Source organism: Mobula hypostoma, chromosome 7 (genome assembly GCF_963921235.1).
Source record: "Mobula hypostoma chromosome 7, sMobHyp1.1, whole genome shotgun sequence".
NCBI classification, from domain to species: Eukaryota; Metazoa; Chordata; class Chondrichthyes; order Myliobatiformes; family Myliobatidae; genus Mobula; species Mobula hypostoma.
Genome location: NC_086103.1, coordinates 63,269,472 through 63,296,976, shown reverse-complemented (window position 1 = coordinate 63,296,976; position 27,505 = coordinate 63,269,472). Strand labels below are relative to the sequence as shown.

Genomic DNA, 27,505 nt, shown 5'->3' with positions numbered 1-27,505 from the left:
CGGGTTCAATTCTTGAACTGTCTGTAAGGAGATATAAGTTCTCCCCATGACCCCCTGGGTTTCCTCCAGGTGCTCTAATTTCCTCTCCCATTCCAACGACATACAAGTTAGAGATAGTGAGTTGTGAGCGTGCTGTGTTGTGCCAGAAGCATGGTGACACTTGCAGGTTGCCCCCAGTACAATCCTCTGATGCAAAATCATGCATTTCATTTTGTCTCAATGTTACGATGTACATAAGACCATAAGATATAGGCGTCGAATTAGGCCATTTGGTCCATTGAGTCTGTTCTACCATTTCACCATGGCTGATCCAATTTTTCCCTTTGCCCCAATCTCATGCCTTCTCCCCGTATCTCTTCATGCCCTGACCAATCAAGAATCTATCAACTTCTGCCTTAAATACAGGTTTCCCCCACCATCCGAAGGTAGAGCGTTCCTATGAAACGGTTCGTAAGCTGAAATATCGTAAAGAGAAGAAGCAATTACCATTTATTTATATGGGGAAATTTTGTGAGCGTTCGCAGACCCAAAAATAACCTACCAAATCATGCCAAATAACACATAAAACCTAAAATAACAGTAACATATAGTAAAAGCAGGAATGATATGATAAATACACAGCCTATATAAAGTAGAAATACTTTTCCACAGCCATTACTGCACTGTTCTCCGTAGCAAAAATCTTACGCAAGCGCCGTCGGCAGAAAATCTCACACAGGCGCTGTTGGCAAAAACACGGCACAAGCGCTCTCCAGTAACCTTTAAGCTATGAAGCTGCCAAATCATACCAAATAACACGTAAAAATACACAGCCGATATAAAGTAGAAATAATATATGTACAGTGTAGTATCACTTACCAGAATTGGGAAGACAGCGCCGAGCACACTGATGATGGTGTGTTAGGCTGAGTCGGAGTTTGGGTGGTGCAGTGGCCCCCACCCTCCAGGCCGCCGAGCGATAAATTGCCGCGAAGCATGCAGGGGTGCAGTGGTAGCTGGGAGGCACACAGCACATCTTTAAGAAAAAAGCCAAAACAAACATGTTAATTAATTAGGTGCCGCCCGGCACGTAATTGTCGGCCCAGATCAGTGCCGATTTCCGATTGCGTCGTCTCTGATCTGGGCTGACAATTACGTGCCGGCGGCAATTAATTAATTAGCATGTTTATTTCGGCTTTTTTCTTAAAGATATGCTGGCTGTGTCCCGGCTACCGTTGCATTCTCCGCGAATCGGTATCTGTCCGTGGCCTGGGGACTGGGGTGTCATCTCATCATCGTCTGTTTCCATTAGGGCAGGCAGGTCATCTTAAATCTCTGCCCGCTTCGATGTCGAAGGTCGAGGTTCGTCATCTGCTGTGGCTGATGTGGAAGGCTTGCTTGACTGCTGAGGCTCACGCATTTTTCTATTACACAGTTTTCTGTAAGGACTCAAACCATCCTGCAAATATCCCCTAAACCGACGTACCCTTTCAAAATTAAAGTCGTACTTTATCATTACTCATTCGGTTTCGATTGTTATCCTTTTTTCTTCCAATTGCATCAGCTCTTCATCTGTCAGTTCTTGGTGATGGGACGCCAAAACCTCTTCAACATCATGTTCGTCAGCTTCCACAAGCCAAACTCATTTTGTCCTTACTTCGTTCACCACGATCGAAATGCTTAATTATGTCTAGTTTTACACTAAGTGTAACGCCATTACGAGCTCTTTTAAGCTTTGCCAATACCATAGAACTCATCTTGCAAACGACTGCTCACAGGCATGTGTTTAAGCAATGTCGGCAAGAATGTCGTTCCAAATCCGGGGGAGAGCAGCTGCTCGGGGCACGCGCTGCCTTTTATCACACGCTGATTTTTTTGCGTGCTGATTTTTTATCGCGCGCTAATTTTTTTCGTAACAGTGAAAACACCTTCTGAAACCGAAAACAGGGTGTAACAGTGAGGTTTCGTAAAGCAAACGTTCGAAAAGCGGGGGACACCTGTATACATAAAGAGTTGGCCTCCACAGCCGCCTGTGGCAATGATTTCCACAGATCCACCACTCTCTTTCCAGAGAAATTCCTCCTCATCTCCATTTTAAAAGGATGCCTCTCTATTCTGAGGCTGTTTCCTCTGGTTTTAGACTCTCTCCCCATAGGAAACATCCTGTCCACATCCACTCTATCAAGGCTTTTCATCATTCAATAGGTTTCAATTACGTCACACCTCATATTTCTGAATTTCAATGAATACAGGCCCAGAGCCATCAAACGCTCTTCATATGACAAGCCATTCAATCCTAGAATCATTTTTGTGAACCTCCTTTGAGCCATCTCCAGTTTCAGCACATCGTTTCTAAGATCAGCGGTGAGCGGTGTGCCACAGGGGTCTGTGCTGGGCTTGCATTTGTTCATGATATACATTAATGATCTGGAAAAGTGTAGCATATCTAAGTTTGCTGATGAAACTAAATTGAGTCAAAAAAACAAATTGTGCAGAGGATACAGAGAGTCTGCAAAGAGATACAGATAGGTTAAGTGAGTGGGCGGGGGTCTGGCAGATGGAGTACAACGTTGGTAGATGCGAGGTCATCCACTTTGGAAGGAAAAACAGAATTTCATGGTAAAAGATTGCAGCGTGCTACTGTGCAGAGGGACTTGGGAGTGCTTGTGCGTGAATCACAAAAGGTTGGTTTACAGGTGCAGCAGGCTATCAAGAAGACAAATGGAATGTTGGCCTTCATTGCTACAGGGATTGAATTTAAGAGCAGGGAGATTAAAAAAATAAATGTACAGGGTACTGATGAGGCAGCATCTAGAGTACTGCATGCAGTTCTGGTCCCCTTACTTGAAGAAGGATTTGCAACACACATCAAAGTTGCTGGTGAACGCAGCAGGCCAGGCAGCATCTATAGGAAGAGGCGCAGTCGACGTTTCAGGCCGAGACCCTTCGTCAGAAACGTCGACTGCGCCTCTTCCTATAGATGCTGCCTGGCCTGCTGCGTTCACCAGCAACTTTGATGTGTGTTGCTTGAATTTCCAGCATCTGCAGAATTCCTGTTGTTTAAAGAAGGATATACTGGATTTGGAGTTGGTGCAGAGGAAGTTCGCCAGGTTGATTCCAAAGATGAGGGGGTTAGACTATGAGGAGAAGTTGAGTCGCTTGAGACGGTACTCGCTGGAATTCGGAAAAATGAGAGGAGGTTGTATAGAAACATATAAAATTATGAAAAGGATAGATAAGATAGAGGCAGGATAGTTGTTTCCACTGGTAGGTGAGACTAGAACTTAGGGGATGTAGCCTGAAGATTCGAGGGAGTAAATTTAGGACAGATAAAGAGAAACTGCTTTTCCCAAAGAGTCGTGAAGCTGCGGAATTCTCTGCCTAGTGAAGCAGTGGATGCCACCTCAGTAAATATTTTTAAGACAAGTTTGGATAGATTTTTGCATGGTAGGGGAATTAAGGGTTTGGGGGGAAAGACAGGTAGGTGGAGATGAGTCCATAGTCCGATCTGCCATTATCTTATCGAATGGCCAAGCAGACTGGATGGGCCAGATGGCCTACTCCAGCTCCTATTTCTTATGTTCTTGTTTTAACTACCACCAACATATCACCTGTGGAGCCAGAGGAGCCAACACACTTATACCACCATCAAAAACGCTTACTGTGCCATCCCACACTCGTACTTCAGAAAGTCCAATCAACTGGCTGCACTTCTACTCCCAGTGTATAGGCAGAGATTAAAGATTGCCAGCATCAGTAGTGAGGACCATGAAGGTACGATCAAGGGAGGCAGGGGAACGCTTGCAGGACTGCTTTGAGGCGGTGGACTGGACATTATTCAGGGATTCATCTCTGAGTCAGAATGAATACGCTATAGTTGTCATTGACTTTATCAAGACCTGTGTGCATGAGTGTGTGCCTTCGAGAACATGGTTTTGTGTTTGATGGTATGATCATTACCGGTCATACTCAAACCAAAAGCCCTTGATGAACCAGGAGATTCGCAATCTGCTGAGGGCTAGGTATATGGTATTCAGGACTGGTGATCCAGAACTATACAAGAAGTCCAGGTACAATGTATGGAAAGCTATTTAAGGACAGTAAGGATTTCATCTGAGGTTAGAGATGAAATCAGATGCACATCAGCTATGGCAGACTTTGCAGGCCATTACTTCCAACATCATGAATGGCTGTTGTGCTTCACTCCCAGACTCACCTTTTATACTAGCTTTGAAAGGGAGAATAAAACTACACCTGTGCGAATCACTGCAGCATTTGATAACCCTGTGATCTCGTGTCTTGGAGGCTGACATCGGAATGTCAGTCAAGAGGATGAACCCTCACAAGGCATCAGGCCCTGATAGTTTCCTGTTAGGGCTCTGAAAACCTGTGCCAACCAACTGGCAAGAATGTTCAGGTCATCTTCAATCTCTCACTGCTGCAGTTAGAATTTCCCACCTACGTCAGAAGCGCAAAAATCATACGTGCCCAAGAAGAGCACGGTGAGCTGTTTCAACAACAATCGCCCAGTGACACTTCCATCTACTGTGATGAAGTGCTTTGAGAGGTTGCTTATGGCAAGGAACTAGACCTGCTACAGTTTGCCTATCACCACAATAGGTCTACAGCAGAAACAATCTCACTGGCTCTCCTATCAGCCTTGGATCTCTTGGAGAGTGCTGCTGTTTGTTGACTCCAGTTCAACACAATCATGCTCTCCGTTCTAATCAACAAGTTCCAAAACCTGCACCTCTGTACCTCCCTCTGCAAATGGATCATTAACTTCCTCACAGAGAGACCACCGTCTGTACGAATCAGAAATAACATCTCCTCCTCAGTGACATTCAACACTGGCGTACCCCGAGGATGCTTCATTGCTCTACTCACACTACACCTGCAATTGTGCTGCTAGGCACAGCTCAAACACCATCTATAAATTTGCCAACTGTTACATACCCTGTGGGTATCTTGTGACTGTCTTATGAGCATGATGTAATGGTCTTGTGGAGGTCACATGATGTAATTTTCCCGCCAGTGTGAGGTCACATGATGATCTGTTCTCAGGAGAACCCTGGTATGACACAGTTAGTTTCAGTTTAGTTTTGTGTTAGTTCGTCAGTTACTCCGTTATGCTGCGTACTTGTCTCATGACGCAGTTTCGTTTTAAAACAGAGTTTTCCTTTCTATTTTAAGGTGCAAAGATTGGTGCTGGCAGTTTTGCCAATTGCTGCCAGGTTTGTGTGTTGCATCTATAATTTTTCCTTTACAGTAGTATTGGAGAGTGAAGACCTTATTAAAGGACGGGAACTTGAAGGATCAAATAAAGTTGGAGTCGTTTGGCGGTTTAATAAAGGATCGACCTTATTGAGGATTCGTTTCAGAAATGGTGACCTGTATCTGAGATAACTCCTGCAAGAGCAGGGAAGTTGTGCAGTGTCCCCTCGCTAGGAAAAAATCAGTTCCTTTAAGCCATTTTGTCATGAATCCTTTGGAGAATCAGCAGTAACGTCACGTCTTCGAAGAAATTCGTTTCCAGAGAAGTCTCTCCTTGTTGACTGTGTGAATCACTTGGACTTCGGAATTTACCATTTTAAGACTGGGTTCGAATTTACCACTTTAAGAACTGTTTTCGCATTTACCCTTTTAAGAACTGTTCCAGAGTTGCCGTATAGTAGTTAACTTCCAGTTAAGTTAGTCATTTGAATATTTTTTCGCTATTGTTGAGCAGAGTTTAATAAGTGTTTTTATAAAACCTGCCTCAATTAATAATTCATTGTTGCCGATCACGTGACACAACAACACAACTATTGTTGGAGGTGTACAAGAGTGAGATAGATCAACTGGTTGAGTGGTGTCACAGCACTAACCTTGCACTCAACATGAAGTCAAGGGAACATGCACCAGTCCTCCTCATGGGATCAGAAGTGGAAAGGGTGAGCAGTTTCAAGTACCTGGATGTCAGCATCTCTGAGGATCTATCCTCGGCCCAGCATATTGATGCAATTACAAAGAAGGCACTACAACAGCTAAATTCCATTAGGAGTTTGAGGAGAATTGGTATGTCACCAGACATTCACAAATTTTTACTGAAATACTGTGGAGAGCAGTCTAATGGGTTGCATCACTATGGCATGGAGGGGCCACTGCACAGGATCAGAAAAGGCTTCTGATCCTCAGCTGGCTCCATCATGGGCACTAACCTTTCCAGCTTCCAGGACACTTTCAATCCTTCAAAAATCTGTCATCCGCCATGAAGGACCCATATCACCCAGTACATGCCCTCTTCTCTTTGATACCATCAAGGAGGAGGTACAGAGCCTGAAGGCACAGACTCAACGTTTCAAGAACAGCTTCTTCCCCTCCACCATCAGATCTCTGAATGGACAATGAACCCATGAACACTACCTCAGTAATTTTTTCCTCTCTTTTGTACTAATTTTATTTACTTTATTATATATACTTATTGTAATTTATAGTTTTTATTGTTACATACTGCTGCCGCAAAACAACAAATCTTATAACATATGCCAGTGATATTAAATTTGATTGTGGTCCTTGAGGTAAATTGAGAGATGAGGGCTTGATCTTCGGTGTATGAGGTCCTTTCAAGAGTTTTATAATAATGGTGGTATGTGTTCTCAAGCTTTTATATCTACCCATTTGAAACTAAATAATCTGACTATTTCTCTAAATAACTTGAGGACACATATTCTATAAAATGTACTTTTATATCCTGCAGATGCTCACAATTTCAGTGGTCGCTTAACCATCTTCAACTTGAATGGGATGAGAAAAGAGAATTATAGAATTGTCTTTGACATCCCTAGCAAGGACAAGCTTGGAAGTTTTTCTCCATCTTAGCCAGTATCCTATCACTGAACTGTATATTAGATTAAACAAATGTTCACTGTATGTTTTTAATTGCTGAATACCTTGAGTTGCTTAGTAAGTGCTATTTCATGACTCTTAGCAGGCACCTAGTTTCTTGACTGTGTTCTTGGACATAATATTATTGTACAGATTTCCCCAACAGCTCCACTCCAGCATGTTTCTGTTCTTTATCATTCTTTTTCCCTTCCATATCAATCCCACTTACTGATGTTCTGAATGATATCCTTCATTAACAGCATTTTTATGCTGCTCTTTCTGGCAGTGCTGCCCCCTTTTGCATTTGATGTCTATCTTCGAAATATCAAAGACTCTGCAATATTTCTTCTTTAGAATTGGTTAGCTCAAACTCCTTGACTACATTTTGTGCTCCTAATGTGCCTATTGTTATGTAAGTGCTTCCAGTAAATTGCCTATATTATTACCATTTTACAATTTTCCCTCATAATTTGGTCTTCTTTCATTAATGCATAATAACAAATAAAGAGTCATAACTTTGACATTGTATCTTGCCTAGTATTGCCCAGATCATTAAACAGGTTGGCAAAGTTTTTTTCTGTGCTTTAACTATACTGTTCAATATCCTTGACTTGTTAAATTTTTTGATTTCACCTTGTCTAAAACTTTTCCTGCATCTATCAATGCAGCAATTGCTACTTCCAAATTCCCACCCTGCCATCATGTTACCAGACCCACCTTTTTAGTTTAAACCCCTACACGTATTGATTACCTCCTGATTTAAACAGAGCTCTTCCTAATGGAGTACTTCCCTCATTAACTAGTACTTATGCTGTTAGTCCAAAAATCAAAGCCTTATTTCCAATTACCCACCCTTTGAGCAATGCATTTGACAGTCTCCTCAATTTCAAAGTACAAGTACGAGGTAAAATTATTATCAAAGTACATGCATATGTGTCATCGTGTGCACCCAAAATTTGTTTTCTTGCGGGCATACACAGTAAATCCAAGAAACAATAGAACCAATAAAAGATCACACACAAATAGAACAGACAAACAATCAATGTGCAAGAGACAAAGAACTGTGCAAATACAAAAGAAAATAAATAACTTAAGTAGAGAAGTAAGCAATAATTATCGAGAACATGAGATGAAGAGCCCTTGAAGTTGAGTCCATATGTTGTGGAATCAGCTCAGTGATGAGGTGAGTGAAGTTATCTGCTCTGGTTTAGGAGCCCAAAGGTTGAGGGTAATAACTGTTCCTGAACCTGGTGATGTGGGACCTGAGGCTCCTGTACCACCTTCCTGGTGGCAGCAGTAAGATGAGAGCATGGCCTGGGTGGTGGTGGTTCTTGATGATGGATGCTGCTTTCCTGCGACAGCCCTCTGTGTAGAGGTGCTCAGTAGTGGAGAGGGCTTTACCCGTGATGGATTGGCCCTCTGCTGGTTTCTACAAAGCTCCAGTGATTATCTTTTAGATTGTTTTTTCATCCGCTCCACTGCTCTCTTACGTTGCCATTTGGTGAACTTCCCAGCCAGACCAGCTTCCCATAAAATGGCAAAACAATTTCTGAAGTTAGCATTAAAGTAGTAGTGATAAGTGTGCCTGTGTAAAATCCTCCCCCAATAGTTACAACATTTTCTGAAAAATTTAAATAATATGTTCAAAAATACAATTGTAATCAAAAATCTTAACCAATTTTTTTTTAGGTAGAATTAGTGTTAAGCTAATTGTGCATGAAATATATGTAGAAAATATTTAGGTTTTTTTATCCACTTTAATTTTTGTTTATCTTTCTTATTACAGCTTAGTATTTGCTACGCCTCTTTGTTGTGCATTGTTCCCACAGAAAAGGTAAGAAACCAGTTTGTGTGTATCATGCTTGGTAAGATTTTGCATCTTAAGAACTGTTATAGATATTTTATCTTTATATGAATGTAAGGAGTTGAAGTTCAAATCTTACAGCTTTTTAACCCATCATGTTCATGTTGATAATAGTGTTCAGTTACACTAACTCTATAATTTACTCTCCCCTTATTCCCATCAACACTACACAGATAAAATTTAATAATCCAGCATGCTCAGGACTTTAGTGCCAGACTAGTAGATTTTCCACATTATCAAATGTGATTTGATGAATTCCTCAATATATTTTTGCACATCATTATAACAAATTTCACAATGGAACTAGTAAGATTAAAGGAAGCTTGGAAATGGAACATTGGAAATTGGACAGAGAATGCAGGAATTCAGGCCCCAGTAAGTTAGATGCCAAACCATCAGAATTTGTAAACAGCTGGATAGGGGGTTATTGAAATTTTACTGTACTCATCTATACATTGGGTGCAACTTACATTGGCCAGTTAATTTACCAATCTGCAAGTCAAGTCAAATTTATTTATAAAGCACATTTGAAAACAACCCATGTTGACCAAAGTGCTGTACAAACCATAACAGGTAGCTAAAACCACAAATACAAGAAACACAGATATAAACAACAAGGCACACAACTTATAGGCATAAAATAAAAAACACATGAGCCTAAGCACAAGCCAAAGATCAGCCACATCTGGAAGATTCAAATGCCAATGAATAAAAGTAAGTTTTGAGCCTGGACTTAAAAGAGTCAATGGAGGGGGCAGATCTGATAGGGAGGGGAATGTCTAGGGGCTACAACAGCAAAGGCGCGGTCACCCGGAACTTAAATTTAGATCATGGGACAGCCAGGAACCCCAAGTCAGCCGACCTGAGGGACCTGGAAGTAGAATAAAGGATTAGAAGGTCTGCGATATAGGAGGGGGCCAGCCCATTTAGGGCTTTAAAAACAAAGAGGAGAACCTTAAAATCAATTCTAAACTGTACTGGTAGGCAGTGGAGCGAGGCCAGGATAGAAGTAATATGGTCCCTCTTCCGGGCACCTGTTAGGAGCCTGGCTGTGGCCTTCTGGACTAGTTGCAGGCGTGACAGGGACGACTGACTGATCCCAGTATACAGGGAGTTGGAGTAGTCCAAGCGGGAGGATATAAGGGCGGGGATGACTTTCTCGAGTTCTTTGAAAGAGAGAAAGGACTTGATTTTGGCAATAGTACAAAGCTGGAAAAAACTGGCTTTCACTACTGCATTAACTTGCTTGTCAAACTTAAAGGCGGAATCAAATATCACACCAAGGTTTTTGACATGGGGTTTGACAAGGATGGACAGGTTACCAAGACTGTCGGTAAGTCTCAGTAATGTACAGTAGAAGCAATAAAAATCATGGTCAGATCACTAGAGCAGTGAGGCAGAGATGCTCTACCAGCTGCATGACTGAGTCACTTTCTCCTTGGGTTCTGCTCCATTTTGTTTTAACTTCTGGCTTTCTGGTGAAGGTATCAAAAGTTTCAGTGGAGCTCTGTTTTGCTTTTCAGAATTATTAATACCTAACAAGCTGATTAAAATACACCAGAGAAGTATGAAACACATTGATCAATGGACTGATAAAATGGTGTGCAGTATTTGGGGCTAGGAAAATGTCATTTAAGTATAGGGGAGTTATAACCATAGCAACTTGTATTTAGTAAATATAACATGCACACTGGAGTTCCAGCTATGTAGAATTGTGCTGGCTGTAAATGGCAGTTCCAAAGGGATCCACCAGCATTTAGCTGCTGCCAGGTAGGTGATTCCTAGACTTGCACTTATTAAGTCAGGGTTAAACTGACAAGTACATGTATTGTTCATCTGGAATCAAACCATAGAGCCCATTTGTGCTGTGATTCCCTGGCACCATACTCAGAAATCCTTCTCCACAACCTAGGCCAGACAGAGCTGGCATAGGATATAAATCACCATTCATTTTAATGGGGATTGCAGATCTGGAGGTTGAAGAAATAATTAAACATATATCTTTTGATCTGTTATTACTGACTCCTAAATGTCACTGATACATTTAAAAACTATTATAATAAAGTGATAGGATGGAGAAGTTCCATTCCCAGCCTTGTCAAAGGTAGCAACTCGTTCTCAGAACAGGGCCTCAGCTATAAGCTGATTGAGCACTTGCCACCCAGTGGCAGAGTGTCAGCTCATATGACTCTTCATATCCAAGCCTGGCAAGTACAGTGGGCAGGGTCTTTGAGTAGCAAATCCAAACAATGAGGCGAGTCCAGCTTGGTTAGGCCCATTATTGTAGTAATGTCATTAGATTAGTGGTCCAGAGATCCACCATGGAAACATGAGAAAATGAATTCAATATATTTAGCCATTAGTAGGCTTGCACCAGACCAGTTAAAACTTGACACAGGTACAGTCTACACATAACTTTTGACATGTATTTTACAGCTAATTCTCAATTTAATTTTGTTAAATTGGCTCCTTTGTCTTTTGTACTTTCTCCATTTTCTTTAATTCCGAATGACTGTTCCCCCAGTTTTTAGAACCTTAATATTTACCATGTCAGGGGATGAAATAGTGGATTCTACATCTATCATTTTAATGCGAAGAAATGCTACCTACATTCGTTATAAACTGACTGGTTTTATGATCCTACATTACAAAGTAGCTACACTTCAGAACAATTTAATAACTAATAACTGTGATCGTGAGGAATCTGTCTCTGGCGACAAACTGTTGACCGATATGCTTGAGAAACCTACCGAATCCCATGGCTATCTTGACTATACCTCTTCTCATCCTGTCCCCTGTAAAAAAAAAATTTTATTCCCTTTTCTCAGTTCCTTTGTCTCCACTGTATCTGCTCCCAGGATGAGGCTTTCACGTAACCATACAACAATTACAACACGGAAACAGGCCATCTCGGCCCTTCTAGTCCATGCCGAACTCTTACTCTCACAAATGGCAGGGCATCTATTTACAATGGAGATGAGGAAGAATTTATTTAGCCAGAGGGTGGTGAATCTGTGGAATTTGTTGCCACAGGAGGCCATGTCATTGAGTATATTTAAGGCAAAGATTGATAGATTTTTGATTAATCAGGGCATGAAGGGATACAGGGAGAAATCAGGAGATTGGGGCTCAGAGGGAAGTGATGAAATGGCGGAGCAGACTCGATGGGCTAAATTCCAGGACATGTCCTCCTTCTTCAAAAGTGGGGTTTCGGGTTTCCCTCCCTCACACCTTTGTTGCTGCTCTCACCCGCATCTCCTCCATTTTCTACACATCTGCACTCACCCCATCTTCCTCCCGCCTTAACATAGAGCTTCTCTTGTCCTTATAAACTATACCCATGAGCCTCCAGATCCGACACATCATATTGAACAGCTTTCTCCTTGTCCAAAGGGATCCTACCATTAAACACGTCTATTCATCCTTCCCCACTAATCTCCTTCCCAGAACTTATCCCTGTAAGTAGCCAAAGTGCTGCACCTGCCCATTCACCTCCTCCCTCAGCTCCATTCAAGATCCCAAGCAATCTTTCCATGTGAGGCAAAACATCACCTGTGAATCTGCTGGGGTCATCTGTTGTATCTGGTGCTCCTGAAATGGCTTCTTCTACATTGGTGAGACCCGTCATAAATTGGGGGGACCGCTTCATGGAGCACCTCAGCACCATCCACCAAAAACGGGACATCCCGGTGGCCCAACATTTTAATTCCTAGTCCCATTCTCATTCCAACGTGTTGGTCCGTGGCCTCTTCTTGTGCCACAATGAAGCCACCCTCTGTGGGGAGGAGCAACACCTTAGATTCCATCTGAGTAGCCTGCAACCAGATGGCATGAATATTGATTTCTCACCTGCCGTGTGGGTGCTCCACCTCCTTCCCTTTCTCCTATACTTCACTCTCCTCTCCTATCAGATTCTTTCATCTCCAGTCCTTTGTTTCCTACCCACCTAGCTTCAGCTATCACCTTCTAGCTATCCTCATGTCCCTCCCCTCACCTTTTTATTCTGCCATTTTCCCCTTCAGTCCTGAAGAAGAGTCTCGGCCTGAAACGTCAACTGTTAATTCACTTCCATTGATGCTGCCTAACTTGCTGAATTCCTCCAGCATTTTGTCTATGTTGCATCAGATATAATATCACTGACATATGTCGTGAAATTTGTTGTTTTCTGGTAGTAGTACATTGCATACATAATAAAAAAACAAAAAAATTACAATAAGTATATATAAAAAATAAATAAGTAGTGCAAAAAGAGGGAAAAAAATACTGACGGAGTGTTCATGGATTCATTGTCATTCAAAAATCTGATAGTGATGGGGAAAGAGCTATTCCAGAAATGTTGAGTGTGTGTCTTCAGGCTCCTCCTTCATGGAAGCAATGAGTCAAAAAACAGCAGCCTGGCTTAGTTATTACTATTATCCAGGTGATCCAAAGCCAAGTTTGCTTCCGCTATAGACCTATTGTGGTGAAAGGCAAATTACAGCAGGTCCAGGTCCAGGTCCTTGCTTAGGCAGCAGTTAATTCCAGCCATGATCAACCTCTCAAAACACATCAGCACAGCAGATGTGAATCCCACTGGGTGATCGTCGTTGAGGCCACTCACCCTGCTGTTCTTGGGCACTGGTGCAATTGTTGCCCTTTTGAAGGGGGTGGGAAATTCCAACTGCAACAGTGAGAGATTGAAGATGTATTTGAACACTCCTGCAAGTTGGTTGGCAGAGATTATCAGAGCCCTGCCAGGTATACCATCAGGGCCTCATGCCCTGTGAGTGTTTGCCCTCTTGAAAGATGTTCTGACATCGGCCTCCAAGACAGAGATCACAGTCACCAGATGCATCAGGGATTCACACAGGTGTAGTTTTGTGTTCCATCGGGGTCGGTGTTGGGACTACCTCTTTTCATGTTAAATTTTAATGATTTGAATGACAGAATTGATGACTTTGTGATCAAATTTGCAGACAATACAAAGATAGGTGGAGGGTCAGGTAATGTTGAGGAAGTGGGGAGTCTGCATGATGACTTGGACATATTCATAGTCATAGTCATACTTTATTGATCCCGGGGGATATTGGTTTTCGTTACAGTTGCACCATAAATAATAAATAGTAATAAAACCATAAATAGTTAAATAGTAATATGTAAATTATGCCAGTAAGCAAGTCCAGGACAAGCCTATTGGCTCAGGGTTTCTGACCCTCCAAGGGAGGAGTTGTAAAGTTTAATGGCCACAGGCAGGAATGACTTCCTATGACGCTCTGTGTTGCACCTCGGTGGAATGAGTCTCTGGCTGAATGTATTCCTGTGCCCAAGTAGTGCATTATGTAGTGGATGGGAAACATTGTCCAAGATGGCATGCAACTTGGACAGCATCCTCTTTTCAGACACCACCATCAGAGAGTCCAGTTCCATCCCCACAACATCACTGGCCTTACGAATAAGTTTGTTGACTCTGTTGGTGTCTGCTACCCTCAGCCTGCTGCCCCAGCACACAACAGCAAACATGATAGCACTGGCCACCGCAGACTCGTAGAACATCCTCAGCATTGTCCGGCAGATGTTAAAGGACCTCAGTCTCCTCAGGAAATAGAGACGGTTCTGACCCTTCTTGTAGACAGCCTCAGTGTTCTTTGACCAGTCCAATTTATTGTCAATTCGTATCCCCAGGGATTTGTAATCCTCCACCATGTCCACCCTGACCCCTGGATGGAAACAGGGGTCACCGGTACCTTAGCTCTCTTCAGGTCTACCACCAGCTCCTTAGTCTTTTTCATATTAAGCTGCAGATAATTCTGCCCACACCATGTAACAAACTTTCCTACCGTAGCCCTGTACTCAGCCTCATCTCCCTCGCTGATGCATCCAACTATGGCAGAGTCATCAGAAATCTTCTGAAGATGACAAGACTCTGTGCAGTAGTTGAAGTCTGAAGTGTAAATGGTGAAGAGAAAGGGAGACAAGACAGTCCCCTGTGGAGCCCCAGTGCTGCTGATCACTCTGTCGGACACACGGTGTTGCAAGCATATTAGGAGAATAGTCAAATAAGTCTATGGTCTTGAACTTTGGTAAAAGGAAAAAAAGGCCTACACTTTTCTAAACAGGAAGAAAATTCAAATATCAGAGGTACAAATGGACTAGGGACTCGTGCAGAATTCTCTAAAGGTTAACTTGCAGACTGAGTCAGTGGTAAGGAAGGCAAATGCAATGTTAGCATTCATTTCAAGAGGCCTAGAATATCAAAATAAGAATATGATGCTGAGGCTTTGTCAGGCATTGGTCAGATTGCACTGGGGTTATTGTGGGCCCCATATCTAAGAAAAGATATACTGGCATTGGAGAGGGTCCAGAGGTTTATAAGATTGATTCCAGGAATGAAAGGGTTAACAAATGCGCATTTGATGTCTGTGGGTCTGTATTTACTGGAGTTTGGAAGAATGAGAGGGGATCTCATTGAAACCTATTGAATATTGAAATGTGTATATAGAGTAGATGTGGAGAGGAATTTCCTATAGTGGGAGAGTCTAGGACCTGAAGGCACAGCCTCAGAATAGAGAGACGTCTATTTAGAAAGGCATGAGGAATTTCTTTGGCCAGGGAATGGTGAATCTATGGAAACAACAGGAATTCTGCAGATGCTGGAAATTCAAGCAACACACATCAAAGTTGCTGGTGAACGCAGCAGGTCAGGCAGCATCTGTAGGAAGAGGTGCCGTCGACGTTTCAGGCCGAGACCCTTCGTCAGGACTAACTGAAGGAAGAGTGAGTAAGGGATTTGAAAGTTGGAGGGGGAGGGGGAGATCCAAAATGATAGGAGAAGACAGGAGGGGGAGGGATAGAGCCAAGAGCTGGACAGGTGATAGGCAAAAGGGGATACGAGAGGATCATGGGACAGGAGGTCCGGGAAGAAAGACGGGGGGGGGGACCAGGAGGATGGGCAAGAGGTATATTCAGAGGGACAGAGGGAGAAAAAGGAGAGTGAGAGAAAGAATGTGTGCATAAAAATAAGTAACAGATGGAGTACGGGGGGAGGTGGGGCCTTAGCGGAAGTTAGAGAAGTCGATGTTCATGCCATCAGGTTGGAGGCTACCCAGATGGAATATAAGGTGTTGTTCCTCCAACCTGAGTGTGGCTTCATCTTTACAGTAGAGGAGGCCGTGGATAGACATGTCAGAATGGGAATGGGATGTGGAATTAACATGTGTGGCCACTGGGAGATCCTGCTTTCTCTGGCGGACAGAGCGTAGATGTTCAGCAAAGCAGTCTCCCAGTCTGCGTCGGGTCTCGCCAATATATAAAAGGCCACATCGGGAGCACCGGACGCAGTATATCAATTAAAATGTGTGGCCACTGGGAGATCCTGCTTTCTGTGGCGGACAGAGCGTAGATGTTCAGCAAAGCGGTCTCCCAGTCTGCGTCGGGTCTCGCCAGTATATAAAAGGCCACATCGGGAGCACCGGACGCAGTATATCAATTAAAATGTGTGGCCACTGGTATACTGCGTCCGGTGCTCCCGATGTGGCCTTTTATATATTGGCGAGACCCGACGCAGACTGGGGGACCGCTTTGCTGAACATCTACGCTCTGTCCGCCAGAGAAAGCAGGATCTCCCAGTGGCCACACATTTTAATTCCACATCCCATTCCCATTCTGACATGTCTATCCACGGCCTCCTCTACTGTAAAGATGAAGCCACACTCAGGTTGGAGGAACAACACCTTATATTCCGTCTGGGTAGCCTCCAACCTGATGGCATGAACATCGACTTCTCTAACTTCCGCTAAGGCCCCACCTCCCCCTTGTACCCCATCTGTTACTTATTTTTATGCACACATTCTTTCTCTCACTCTCCTTTTTCTCCCTCTGTCCCTCTGAATATACCTCTTGCCCATCCTCTGGGTCCCCCCCTCAGCTTGTCTTTCTTCCCAGACCTCCTGTCCCATGATCCTCTCGTATCCCCTTTTGCCTATCACCTGTCCAGCTCTTGGCTCTATCCCCCCTCCTCCTGTCTTCTCCTATCATTTTGGATCTCCCCCTCCCCCTCCAACTTTCAAATCCCTTACTCACTCTTCCTTCAGTTAGTCCTGACGAAGGGTCTCGGCCTGAAACGTCGACTGTGAATCTATGGAATTCATTTCCACAAACGACTGTGGAGGCCGAGTCATTGGGTATATTTAGGGTGGAAGTTGATAGGTTCTTGATTACTTAGTTATCAAGGTTTACAGAGAGAAGGCAGGAGAGTGGGGTTGAGGAGGAATAATAAATCAGCCATGATGGGCCAAATGGCCTAATTCTGCTCCTTTGTCGTATGGTCTTATTGGTATTCAAAGTTTGCATAAAAAAAGATTGAGCTCATCCAGGAATGAAGCTTAAAAATGCAAGATCTTTCTACATAAACTGAATCCTTTTTTTCTAAGGTCTATCCGTGAGGGCACAATCATTCTTTGTAAATTCTACAGATTTTCTTTATTATTTTATGCCCTTCAATCATATTACCCTTAAACGCAAACACGAGGAAATCTGCAGATGTTGGAATTTCAAGCAACACACACAAAAGATGCTGGTGAACGCAGCAGGCCAGGCAGCATCTATAGGAAGAGGTACAGTCAACGTTTCGGGCCGAGACGCTTCGTCAGGACTAACTGAAGGAAGAGATAGTAAGAGATTTGAGAAGGGGAGGGGGAGATCCGAAACGATAGGAGAAGACAGGAGCAGGAGGGATGGAGCTAAGAGCTGGAAAGTTGATTGGCAAAAGGGATATGAGGCTGGAGAAGGGAGAGGATCATGGGACGGGAGGCCTAGGGAGAAAGTAAGGGGGAGGGGGGAAGCCCAGATGATGGGCAAGGAGTATAGTGAGAGGGACAGATGGAGAAAAAGGAGAGAGAAAAAAATAATAATAATAATAAATATATAACGGATGGGGTACGAAGGGAAGGTGGGACATTAACGGGTTAGAGAAGTCAGTGTTCATACCATCAGGTTGGAGGCAACCACGTTGACTTCATTAACTTTGCCTCCAACTTTCACTCTGCCCTCAAGTTTACCTGGTCCATTTCCGACACCTCCCTCCCCTTTCTTCATCTTTCTGTCTCTGTCTCTGGAGACAGCTTATCTACTGATGTCTACTATAAGCCTATGGACTCTCACAGCTACCTGGACTATACCTCTTCCCACCCTCTCTCTTGCAAAAATGCCATCCCCTTCTTGCAATTCCTCCGTCTCCGCCGCATCTGCTCTCAGGATGAGGCTTTTCAATCCAGGACGAAGGAGATGTCCTTTTTTTTAAGAAAGGGACTTCCCTTCCTCCACCATCAACTCTGCTCTCAACCGCATCTCTCCCATTTCACACACATCTGCTCTCATCCCATCCTCCCGCCACCCCACTAGGAATAGTGTTCCCTTTGTTCTCACCTACCACCCCACCAGCCTTCGGGTCCAACATAGAATTCTCCGTAACTTCTGCCACCTCCAACGGGATCCCACCACTAAGCATATCTTTCCCTCCCCCCCCCCACTTTCCACAGGGATCGCTCCCTATGCGACTCCCTTCTCCATTCATCTCCCCCATCCCTTCCCACCGATCTCCCTCCCGGCATTTGTAAGCGAAATAAGTGCTACACATACCCTTACACTTCCTCCCTCACCACCATTCAGGGCCCCAGACAGTCCTTCCAGGTGAGGCGACACTTCACTTGTGAGTCGGCTGGGGTGATATACTGTGTCTGGTGCTCCCAATGCAGCCTTCTGTATATGGGCGAGACCCGACACAGACTGGGAGACCATTTCACTGAACACCTACGCTCTGTCCGCCACAGAAAGCAGGATCTCCCAGTGGCCACACATCTTAATTCCACGTCCCATTCCCATTCTGATATGTCTATCCACGGCCTCCTCTACTGTCAAGATGAAGCCACACTCAGGTTGGAGGAACAACATGTTATATTCCGTCTGGGTAGCCTCCAGCCTGATGGCATGAACATTGACTTCTCTAACTTCCGTTAATGCCCCACCTCCCCTTCGTACCCCATCCGTTATTTATTTATTTATTCCCTCTCCCTCTCCCTCTCCCCCTCCCTCTCCCCCTCCCTCTCCCCCTCCCTCTCCCCCTCCCTCTCCCCCTCCCTCTCCCCCTCCCTCTCCCCCTCCCTCTCCCCCTCCCTCTCCCTCTCCTCCCCCCCCACCCCCTTTCCTCCCTCTGTCCCTCTCACTATACTCCTTGCCCATCCTCTGGGCTTCCCCCCTCCCCCTTTCTTTCTTCCTAGGCTTCCCGTCCCATGATCCTCTCCCTTCTCCAGCCTCCTATCCCTTTTGCCAATCTACTTTCCAGCTCTTAGCTCCATCCCTCCCCCTCCTGTTGTCTATCATTTTAGATCTCCCCCTTCCCCCTCCCACTTTCAAACCTCTTTCTATCTCTTCTTTCCGTTAGTCCTGACAGAGGGTCTCGGCCCGAAACATCGACTGTACCTCTTCCTATAGATGCTGCCTGGCCTGCTGCGTTCACCAGCATTTTTTGTGTACATTACCCTTAAACTTATTTTTCTAATTAAGTTTCATCTGCATCATGTTATTCTGTTCCTTTATCCTATGTAATACCTGGCAAATTTTTACAGTGGTCCACCTCTGAGTTAACTGTTACTTTTAATCAAGAGGTAAAGAGACTCTCTATTAATCTGATACATTAGCATTCTTTTGATCTCTGCCTTTGTCAATTACCTGGAATTGTTCAGATAAAGCTTTCAATTCATACAGAGAATTGGCTTGCCCAGGGCACGACCTGAGATTTTAACCAGACCAAAATGACCAGGAAAAAGTAATTTAAAATAGGTTACAATCTCAACTTTATTTAATTTAATTCTGTTTTGGTGTCACTTATTTGTCAAAAAATATTTAATGCTTTATTTAATTTACTTTAGCCATGGTTGTCTTAACTTGCATGTCATGGCTCTATAACGCCAGCCAATAGTGTTGTGGCATCCACACTGGACTTCAGGGTGAATGGTCCTGGGGGTTTGAATCTGGCTGGCTCCTTGCACAGTTTACATCCGTGCTGGGTTGACCATCAAGCTAGCAACTTGGCCTTGTTAAAAGCAGACAAATGCTAAAGAAACAGCAAGATTGCCACCCGATGTGCCACTTGGTGCGGAGAGGAACAACCACAAGGCTCTATAAAAGTACTTCTTTAAAAAAAAATAATTCTCCTTTATCTCCAGTTTTAAAATTCTGGATGTAATTTTCCATATTTGAACATACTGACCATGAATTAACTATCAGTATTTCAGTTGTGTTAAATATTCACAAATAATCTACTCCAAAGCTCAGATTCTGGCAAAACAGTTTGTACGCTTCAGGTCAGGATTGAGAGCCTATACTGTATTTGACTACATAGTAAAGGAGATCAAAAGATAACTCCTCCAGAGGCTATAATCATATATGATATAAAGATGGTTGTGGCAATTAAAACCATCATGGCTCCAATACATCACTGCAGGAGTTCCTGAGGATTGGGTATATATAAGGCAGAGGTTGATAGGTTCTTGATTATTCAGATATGAAAGTTTACAGGGAGAAGGCAGGAGAATGGGGTTGAGGGGGATAATAAGTTAGCCACTGTGGGCTGAATAGCCTAATTCTGCTCCTTTGTCTTAGGGTCTTACATCTGCAATTACGTATCTAACAACACTTTTTTCCACCGGTGGCCTGATAAAACAGTGAACAATTTATTGCTTCTAACATTGAGCTCTATATACAAATCTTCTGTTAATAAAACAGATCAAGTCAGCTATCTTCAATTCTGGACAAATGTCAGGACTGAAATGCAAGGTAATAAGCATCTTGAACAGGGGAAAGCCCAGCCTTGTCTCCCACTGTAATAACCTTAAATATCAACACCACTGTTGAGTCTGTGAATTCCCTAATAAGTAATCATAGATTTATATGCCATCTGAGCAGAAAGGAATGCCTTCTCAGTAGTAGAATATAACATTATCAACACAGTAGTGAAGACAATGAAACTGTATTCTGAAGAAAGCAAATGTAGAAAAATCATGGCCAAAGTTATGGAGAAATCAGAAAATAATAATTTTATAATTGAGGCTACGTCTACACTACACCGGATAATTTTGAAAACACCGGTTTCGAGTAAAAACGACAGGCGTCCACACTAAGCGTTTTCCAAAATATCTCCGTCCACATTAGTCGGATATTTGGGCGAATCTGCTCCTACTGGGCATGCGCAGGACACACAGAAAACAAACGAAGAGGAAGTGGTATACTTGCTGCGCGTTTGTCCAGTTACAGAGTAGAAAAACTTTAAAGGGATTGCTCTTGGCTCTCACGCAGGAGGACTTAAAACTAAAAAAAAACAAATACTGGAGCGTATGGAGGCAACCGACAGGGAGTTCACAGACAGTATGACCTGGCTGATGACGAACATTGAAAAATTGACTAACTCTGTTGCATTAATAAAGCATCTTGTTAATAAAGCAGTGTTATCTTGTATTTCCATACAATGTTACATCAGGCTGTTACACATCTATTGTCAGAGAAGTACTTGCATAAGTAGGTAAGCCACCTTCATACAAGCAAGGACAGAAAACAGGGCAAAGTGAGTATACTTATTCATTCAGTAAGCAATGGGTCAAAGTATTTGGTGAGTACATTTCTAACTCTTTTGGCTTCGTCTCGTTGCTGTCTGTTCTGAAATTGTTAGGTTATGTGGAGGGTTGCGTTCAAGAAAACAACGAAATGCTGCGCTGCAGCCATCTGTTCCGGCACGTCATGACAGCGTTTCTAAATAGTCAAAAAAGCTCACATTACAATTTAACTCTCACGCCGTTCACACCAACTATGCGTTATAACAGCCGTACGGCAGTGCTTGCGCAGTACCAAGCAGAAGCAGAAAAAGCATTGTTGTTGTGGTGTTGTCATAACAACGTTTTTAAATCTTTCCATTTACCCCTTATACACTACAACGGATATTAGGCGTTTTCAGATGTATTCACTCTGGAGACCGTTTCTGAAAATCTCCGTTTTCAGGGGATGAAAACGTCGCTTTAGTGTGGACAGAGGGTCAAAACGAAGAGAAAAGGCTTCATTTTCAAAATTATCCGGCGTATTGTGGACATAGCCTAAGTCTTTAGTCATGGGAGCCAACATTAAACAACAATATAATGGGTCAGCAGAACTTCATGTAAACTAGGATGCAAGCAGCAAAGTTTTGGATATCTTCAAGTAAATGAAGACTAGAACTTGAGAAACTGGCCAGAAGTTCACTGAAATAATTGGTTCTAGAAGTATGGATAAGGGTTTCAGTACAACAGCTGAAGTAAGTGTGAAACAGGGCAGGAAGTAAATCTAGAGATGGCATTGGTTTTGTGATTGCAAGCTCATTCCAAGATCAAATTCAACACAAAGGCTACAGACTGCCTTTACAGCTTCTGTTACTATGGACAGGCATAGTCAGCTGCTACAAATGAGAGTTTGTGATGAAGGCCAAAGAAAATGAATTTGTTCTTGTCAGTGTTTGGGTAAAGAAATTTTCTGCTCATTCAGTGATGGATTTTGGAAAGCAGTCTGGAAGTTGACAATAACAAGATAAGTGATAGTTGTAGTAGTCATTAAGTCGTATGGGTATCACACAAGTGGAAACCACCATCCTAATTTTGAATGAGATTGCTGAAGGCTGGTAAATACAGACAGAGGAAAGAACCAGCAATGGGTTGTTTCGACAAGACTGACACAGTAGCATGGGAGTGAAAGGATATAAAGTACTTGAGGTGATCTGGGTACTATGGCTGGATAGAAACGAAAAGAATTGGATTTGTTGTTCCAACTAGCTGAGTGATGGAGGAAAGGGTGTAAAGCAAGATGATGCTGAATGAAAATTTACATACCTGGCTGTTCATTGACATTTCGGCATTCTACGGAAATTATAAACTGTAACTGTCTAAGGATGTCTTTAATTTCTTACAGCTCTATGTCTGTGAGCCGTCTTGAGCATGATATTCAAGAAAAAGTTAAAGAGGCCAGCCATGGACTGGAATGTGTTTACTTCAACAAAGGATTGTAAAAGCACAAAATGATTGAAGAAAAGCACCAAGCAAACCAGTTTGTAGTGAGTTCAATGTGACAGAATTTTAAAAACTGTGTTTTTGTCTTAACCCATTTGTACTTTTACATAGTTTTTTTCAGAAACCTTATTTAATAATCTAAGAATACTAATCTAAACTAATAATGGTTGATAGTAGTTTCAGATAAGACTGTTTCAAAAAGGCAACAGTTTGTGCTGTCTGCATTTATGTTGTCTGTTTCTAAAATAACTTATACCAGTGTCAACCTCAATCAACTGACATGACACAAAACATTACTACATTGCTCATTCACTACAACTATATTCATCCTGTTAGTGTGTACTGTGTTTGTGGTTATACCAAGTGTTAACATTTACTAATTAGATTAGAACAGAAAATAGATCTTGTAACTAGTCAAAATGTTATGCAAATATAATTGTATTAGAAATTAGCATAAACATTTCACTTCAAATTTATGTTTCAGGGCTGTATGTGAAAAGATCAGAAGGTAATTTTCTGTAAGCTAAATTATGTACTGTCTGAGCCTCTGCCACTTGAATAAATTTTAAACTCCAAATTGAGTATAAAGGACTAAATACTTGAAATAATATGGAACTTGATATCTCTGTTCAGAAGATGATAATGGCTTTAATGATTTCATTGGCATGTGCAATAAGCCTACAATGTTGCAGTACAAGCACATTCTTTAAAATATTTTACATTCCTAGATATTTAATGCCTTCAGGATTTTTAAGATTATGTCGTGATTATAGTACAATTTTAATACAAAAAGTATATTGCAATCTTTCAATCAATGAAAGTATTATTTAGATGAAACTGGAAAATAAAACAAAGTGAAACTTCAAGAAAAGATAATACAGTTTTTGTGTGAAATTATTTGTCAAAACACACGTCAAATACTAATGGTGCTGTCATCTATTTTACACAGATGTTGTAAATGAAGAAAACTTCGATATAAAAATGAAATGACTGCAGTTGTCGATGTCAAAATTTGTTTTGGCCTGATAATGCTAATGAAGTAGAAGTGATTGTTATCCTCTTTGATTGTGCTTCAGCTATTCATTTGTTCATGCACTAAAACACAGCAGTTTTTTTTGGAATAGCCCTTTTTCATGTGTGCCACTGATTTAACTATTATCTTTCTATAGGATCTTTGATGATCTCCAAATGAAGATGTTAATGAACTGTGCAGAGCAACTGATTTTCCATTGGTTGAGTGAAATTCATTCAGTAATGTAGAATAAAATGGCAATTGCAGCCTCTTATTAACAACACGATAATTCTGTACTACCTCAAATATTGCAGCTTCTTTCCTGTCCCACAAAGTCATCCATATTCATCATATTTATTTTTGCTGATTTATTTTGGTTTCTAGTTTCCAAAGCCACAAATATGTCATTTTTGTGTTTTAATCATCTTATGGTCTTCCTCCAGCTGACCTCTACACTACAGTCTCTTCACCTTCAGTTTCTGAATTCATCATTCAGATAGTTTGTGTATTCATCCATGTCCCTATTCTCAAATGATGTGAGACAATTTTTTCTTGTCACAAATGGCTCCAGGTCTAATTCTAACTATTAGAACATGTTCCTTTTTTATATATATCTAACATTTCATGCTAAGACTTATTAACATATAAATATGGTTTAAAATGATTTGTAATTTTGCTACTCAAATGCTTCAGCAACTACATATCAGCTCAAACTATATTTGCATCTGGGGCATTATTAGCTATCCCATAATAGTTAAAAGCATACAATAGATCTAAAAAGTAAAGAATAGGATGAGGGTTGTTGGGCAAAGAATTAGACATGGTCACCGATGAAATCGGATCTTCATTTCAAATTCTGTCCACAACTGAATCTGTACAGCCATGAATCAAATTTACTGTCCCGTAACTGTCCTACTGCTCCAAAAAGATTCCAACCAAGTTAAATGGCTGATAGTAGAAACCTAACATCTCAGTTTGGGGAAGAGAAGTAATATTCTGTAGTATCTTGTGTAATAGCAACATGCTTAATACCAACATTGGTGGCCTGGCCAAAAAAAGGCTCTGTTCATCTTGATAAGCCATAGAGATGTAAAATATTTAAGTTTGCTTACAAAACTTGGCCATATTTTTCACCAATTTTATCCTGCACTTGTAAGGTGTAATCTACACTTGTGAATACTGATTGCTTATTACAACATAGAATATCAATGATGAGCAACAATTTATTTAAAAACAATCCCAAAAGACCAAGAGGAAGAAAAGATCACATCCAATTTATGTACAAAGATCTTTTGGAATTTGAAATCTATTGACTTTTATTTACAAGCTTGTATTATGCCACTTATACTTTCATTTCAAAACGTGGTGGTTTCGCTAATATGACCTAGCCTCATTCTTTGTTACAGTCTTTCCACTTACAGTGGCATCGATTTCTTGTAGTTATCCTGTAACCACTTCCATTAGACGTGTATCTTTTTTGCTGATGTACATACATCTACTTAACAATGGTGACACCCCGTAGATGTCATCTATTCATGTGCAACAAAATATGCAATATTCTTAAATTCATAGCTAGTGACATCAACTGTAGCTATTGTAATGTTGAGTCAGGTTCACGGGTCTGGCAAGTGAGACAGGAAATGCACTGACTTTGATCAGGTATATTAGTCATATATTTACCAATAGTAAAAACTCAACCAAACATTTGTGTTCCCCAATTTACAGACATTACAAAGCTGACTACTCAAAAAAACATACATTCAACAAACATACTTAGTTAAAAGTGTGCGCAGAGCATACCTTCCCAATGGTCTCACCTTAAACAAAGGAAGAGAGAAAATCCCTTCCATGTGCAATTTTATATACCCAGGATATTTGAAACTGGATACCAGGCATCTATCCAATGGAAAAAGCAACTGCAGTTTCTAAACTACCCAATCACAACGGAAGCAGCTTTTGATTATCAGAATAAGGCACACCCCACAGGACAATCCACCCCTCAAAAGCTGCAAACATGTTGATCCAACCCTTAGACTAATATGACTCTCATAAACCCACAGTTAAGCTATACATAAAACACGAGTAAAATACCCAGTACTGTAAACCCAATAGTCACCTCCCAGTATACTATAGTAGTCCACCAGTCTCCCTATGCTCCAAAAGGGACTGTAATAGCCTATGAGCTGGTCTCCCACTTAATTTTATACACTGACTCTAAGATGGAATCAACCCGGTGAGTGAAGTTCACCAACCCATCAGGAATGTAGGTGCAACATTCTTCACTGATAACAGTACAAGTGCCACCTTCCTTTGTGAGCAGGTAATCCAAGGCATCAGTTCTTGGGACAGTCTGGCTGCACCATACTGAGAAAAGCTATCATTTAAAACATCCTTCCTCTGTAATAGCCCTCTTATCTACCAGTGTGGGCAAGATGCTCATCCAGGGCACTGGGGTGGTATACATATAGCACTACATATCAACTACACGACCCTGTGGGAACAATTTATAGGCCTAGGAACTGCATATCTTGTAAGTGCCCAGCTTCATAACACCACCATAGACACAGTGGTCCCATGAATATTGCTCCTGCTCACACTTACCATCCGCCTTGCATCTTGTACCTGTACTCAACATACCACCTACACCAACACTGTCAGGTGGGGGAATCACTTTAAGAGTCAGGACAAACGGTGCATAGGAAAATATCAGCCCTTAAAGTACTCACTCCACCAGGGCTATTAAGGCTCAAGTCCCTTGAGTCTGTTACCATACTCCGGGTTGAGTTTGGCTGGAATAGACTACCCCTTCCTAGCTCCCCCAAAACAGAATGCCAGAACCTAAGAGGCCAGATAATTTCCCCCAACAGTCTTTCTTTGTCGTCAAAAGGATTGATATCAGTGGCATCCCTTCTGTGATGTAGTAAGGAGTATTCATACAAATTCAGCAATCAGACTCGTTAGTTCAGTGTGCAAATTCAAATGCCATCCACAGGAATGTATAACAGGAAATTAGCATCCACCACTTTGTCATTCTGTAATGCAGGGAGATACAAATGCACTCGCTCCTGATCAATCACTGGATATTTAGAAAACACAAAAACAACAGAGCTACACGAATTGCCCCCCAAATGCTCAATTCCCTCTGAAATGTGGGCATTTCATATCTGGAATAAAGTTGCCCAAATTTCAACTCAACTTTCATATGGCCACTATGAAAAATTAGTCATCCCTAAAACCAATTACAAAAACCATGGGGAAACAAGTAACACAACAAGCACGTAACAGATTAGAACACAATACACAAATCACAAAGCCCAGGTTGTATTCCTCTTCTTTAAAACTTCCTATGGAACTGCAAAAACTTAAAGCAGTTAATTTCTCACAGAGAAACAGTCCCTTTCAGAGAACTAATGAGGAAAAAGCAACTGAGTGGGAGCTAACACATTCACAGAATCTTTCAAAGGCAACGTTGCCAGAAACACATAAAAGCAAACTGACGCTTGTGGCCACACCTTACAATTTTCCATATTCAAATCATTCACACTCTATTTACAGGCAAGATGGGTGCAGGTGGAATGACCCTTCCCTACAACAATGACACACTAACCACCCCGATTCCCACTGCTGGCAAATGTTAGCCGATATCCTTTGCAGGGAACCCTGAATGGAATGTGAGGAATCTGGCAGAGGCCAAAAGGAACCCATATCTTGCAGAGGACTTGA

The 27,505-nt window shown here is 42.1% G+C and overlaps 1 protein-coding gene across 6 annotated transcripts in view; it reads left to right on the top strand.

Moving 5' to 3' along the window:
• The window catches only part of LOC134349356 (sideroflexin-1), a 93,453-nt gene extending 69,738 nt beyond the window's left edge, over positions 1-23,715 (top strand). For 3 of the 6 annotated variants that reach the window (XM_063053544.1, XM_063053546.1, XM_063053545.1), the window contains 2 exons: positions 8,633-8,680; positions 22,673-23,706. In XM_063053544.1, coding sequence (XP_062909614.1) covers positions 8,633-8,680; positions 22,673-22,769 — 145 coding nt within the window. In that variant the 3' untranslated portion in view covers positions 22,770-23,706. Of the gene's footprint in view, positions 1-8,632; positions 8,681-22,672 lie in introns of all 6 variants that reach the window. The other 3 variants (XM_063053541.1, XM_063053543.1, XM_063053542.1) reach the window with 3 other exon arrangements.
• Positions 23,716-27,505: the final 3,790 nt, after the last annotated feature.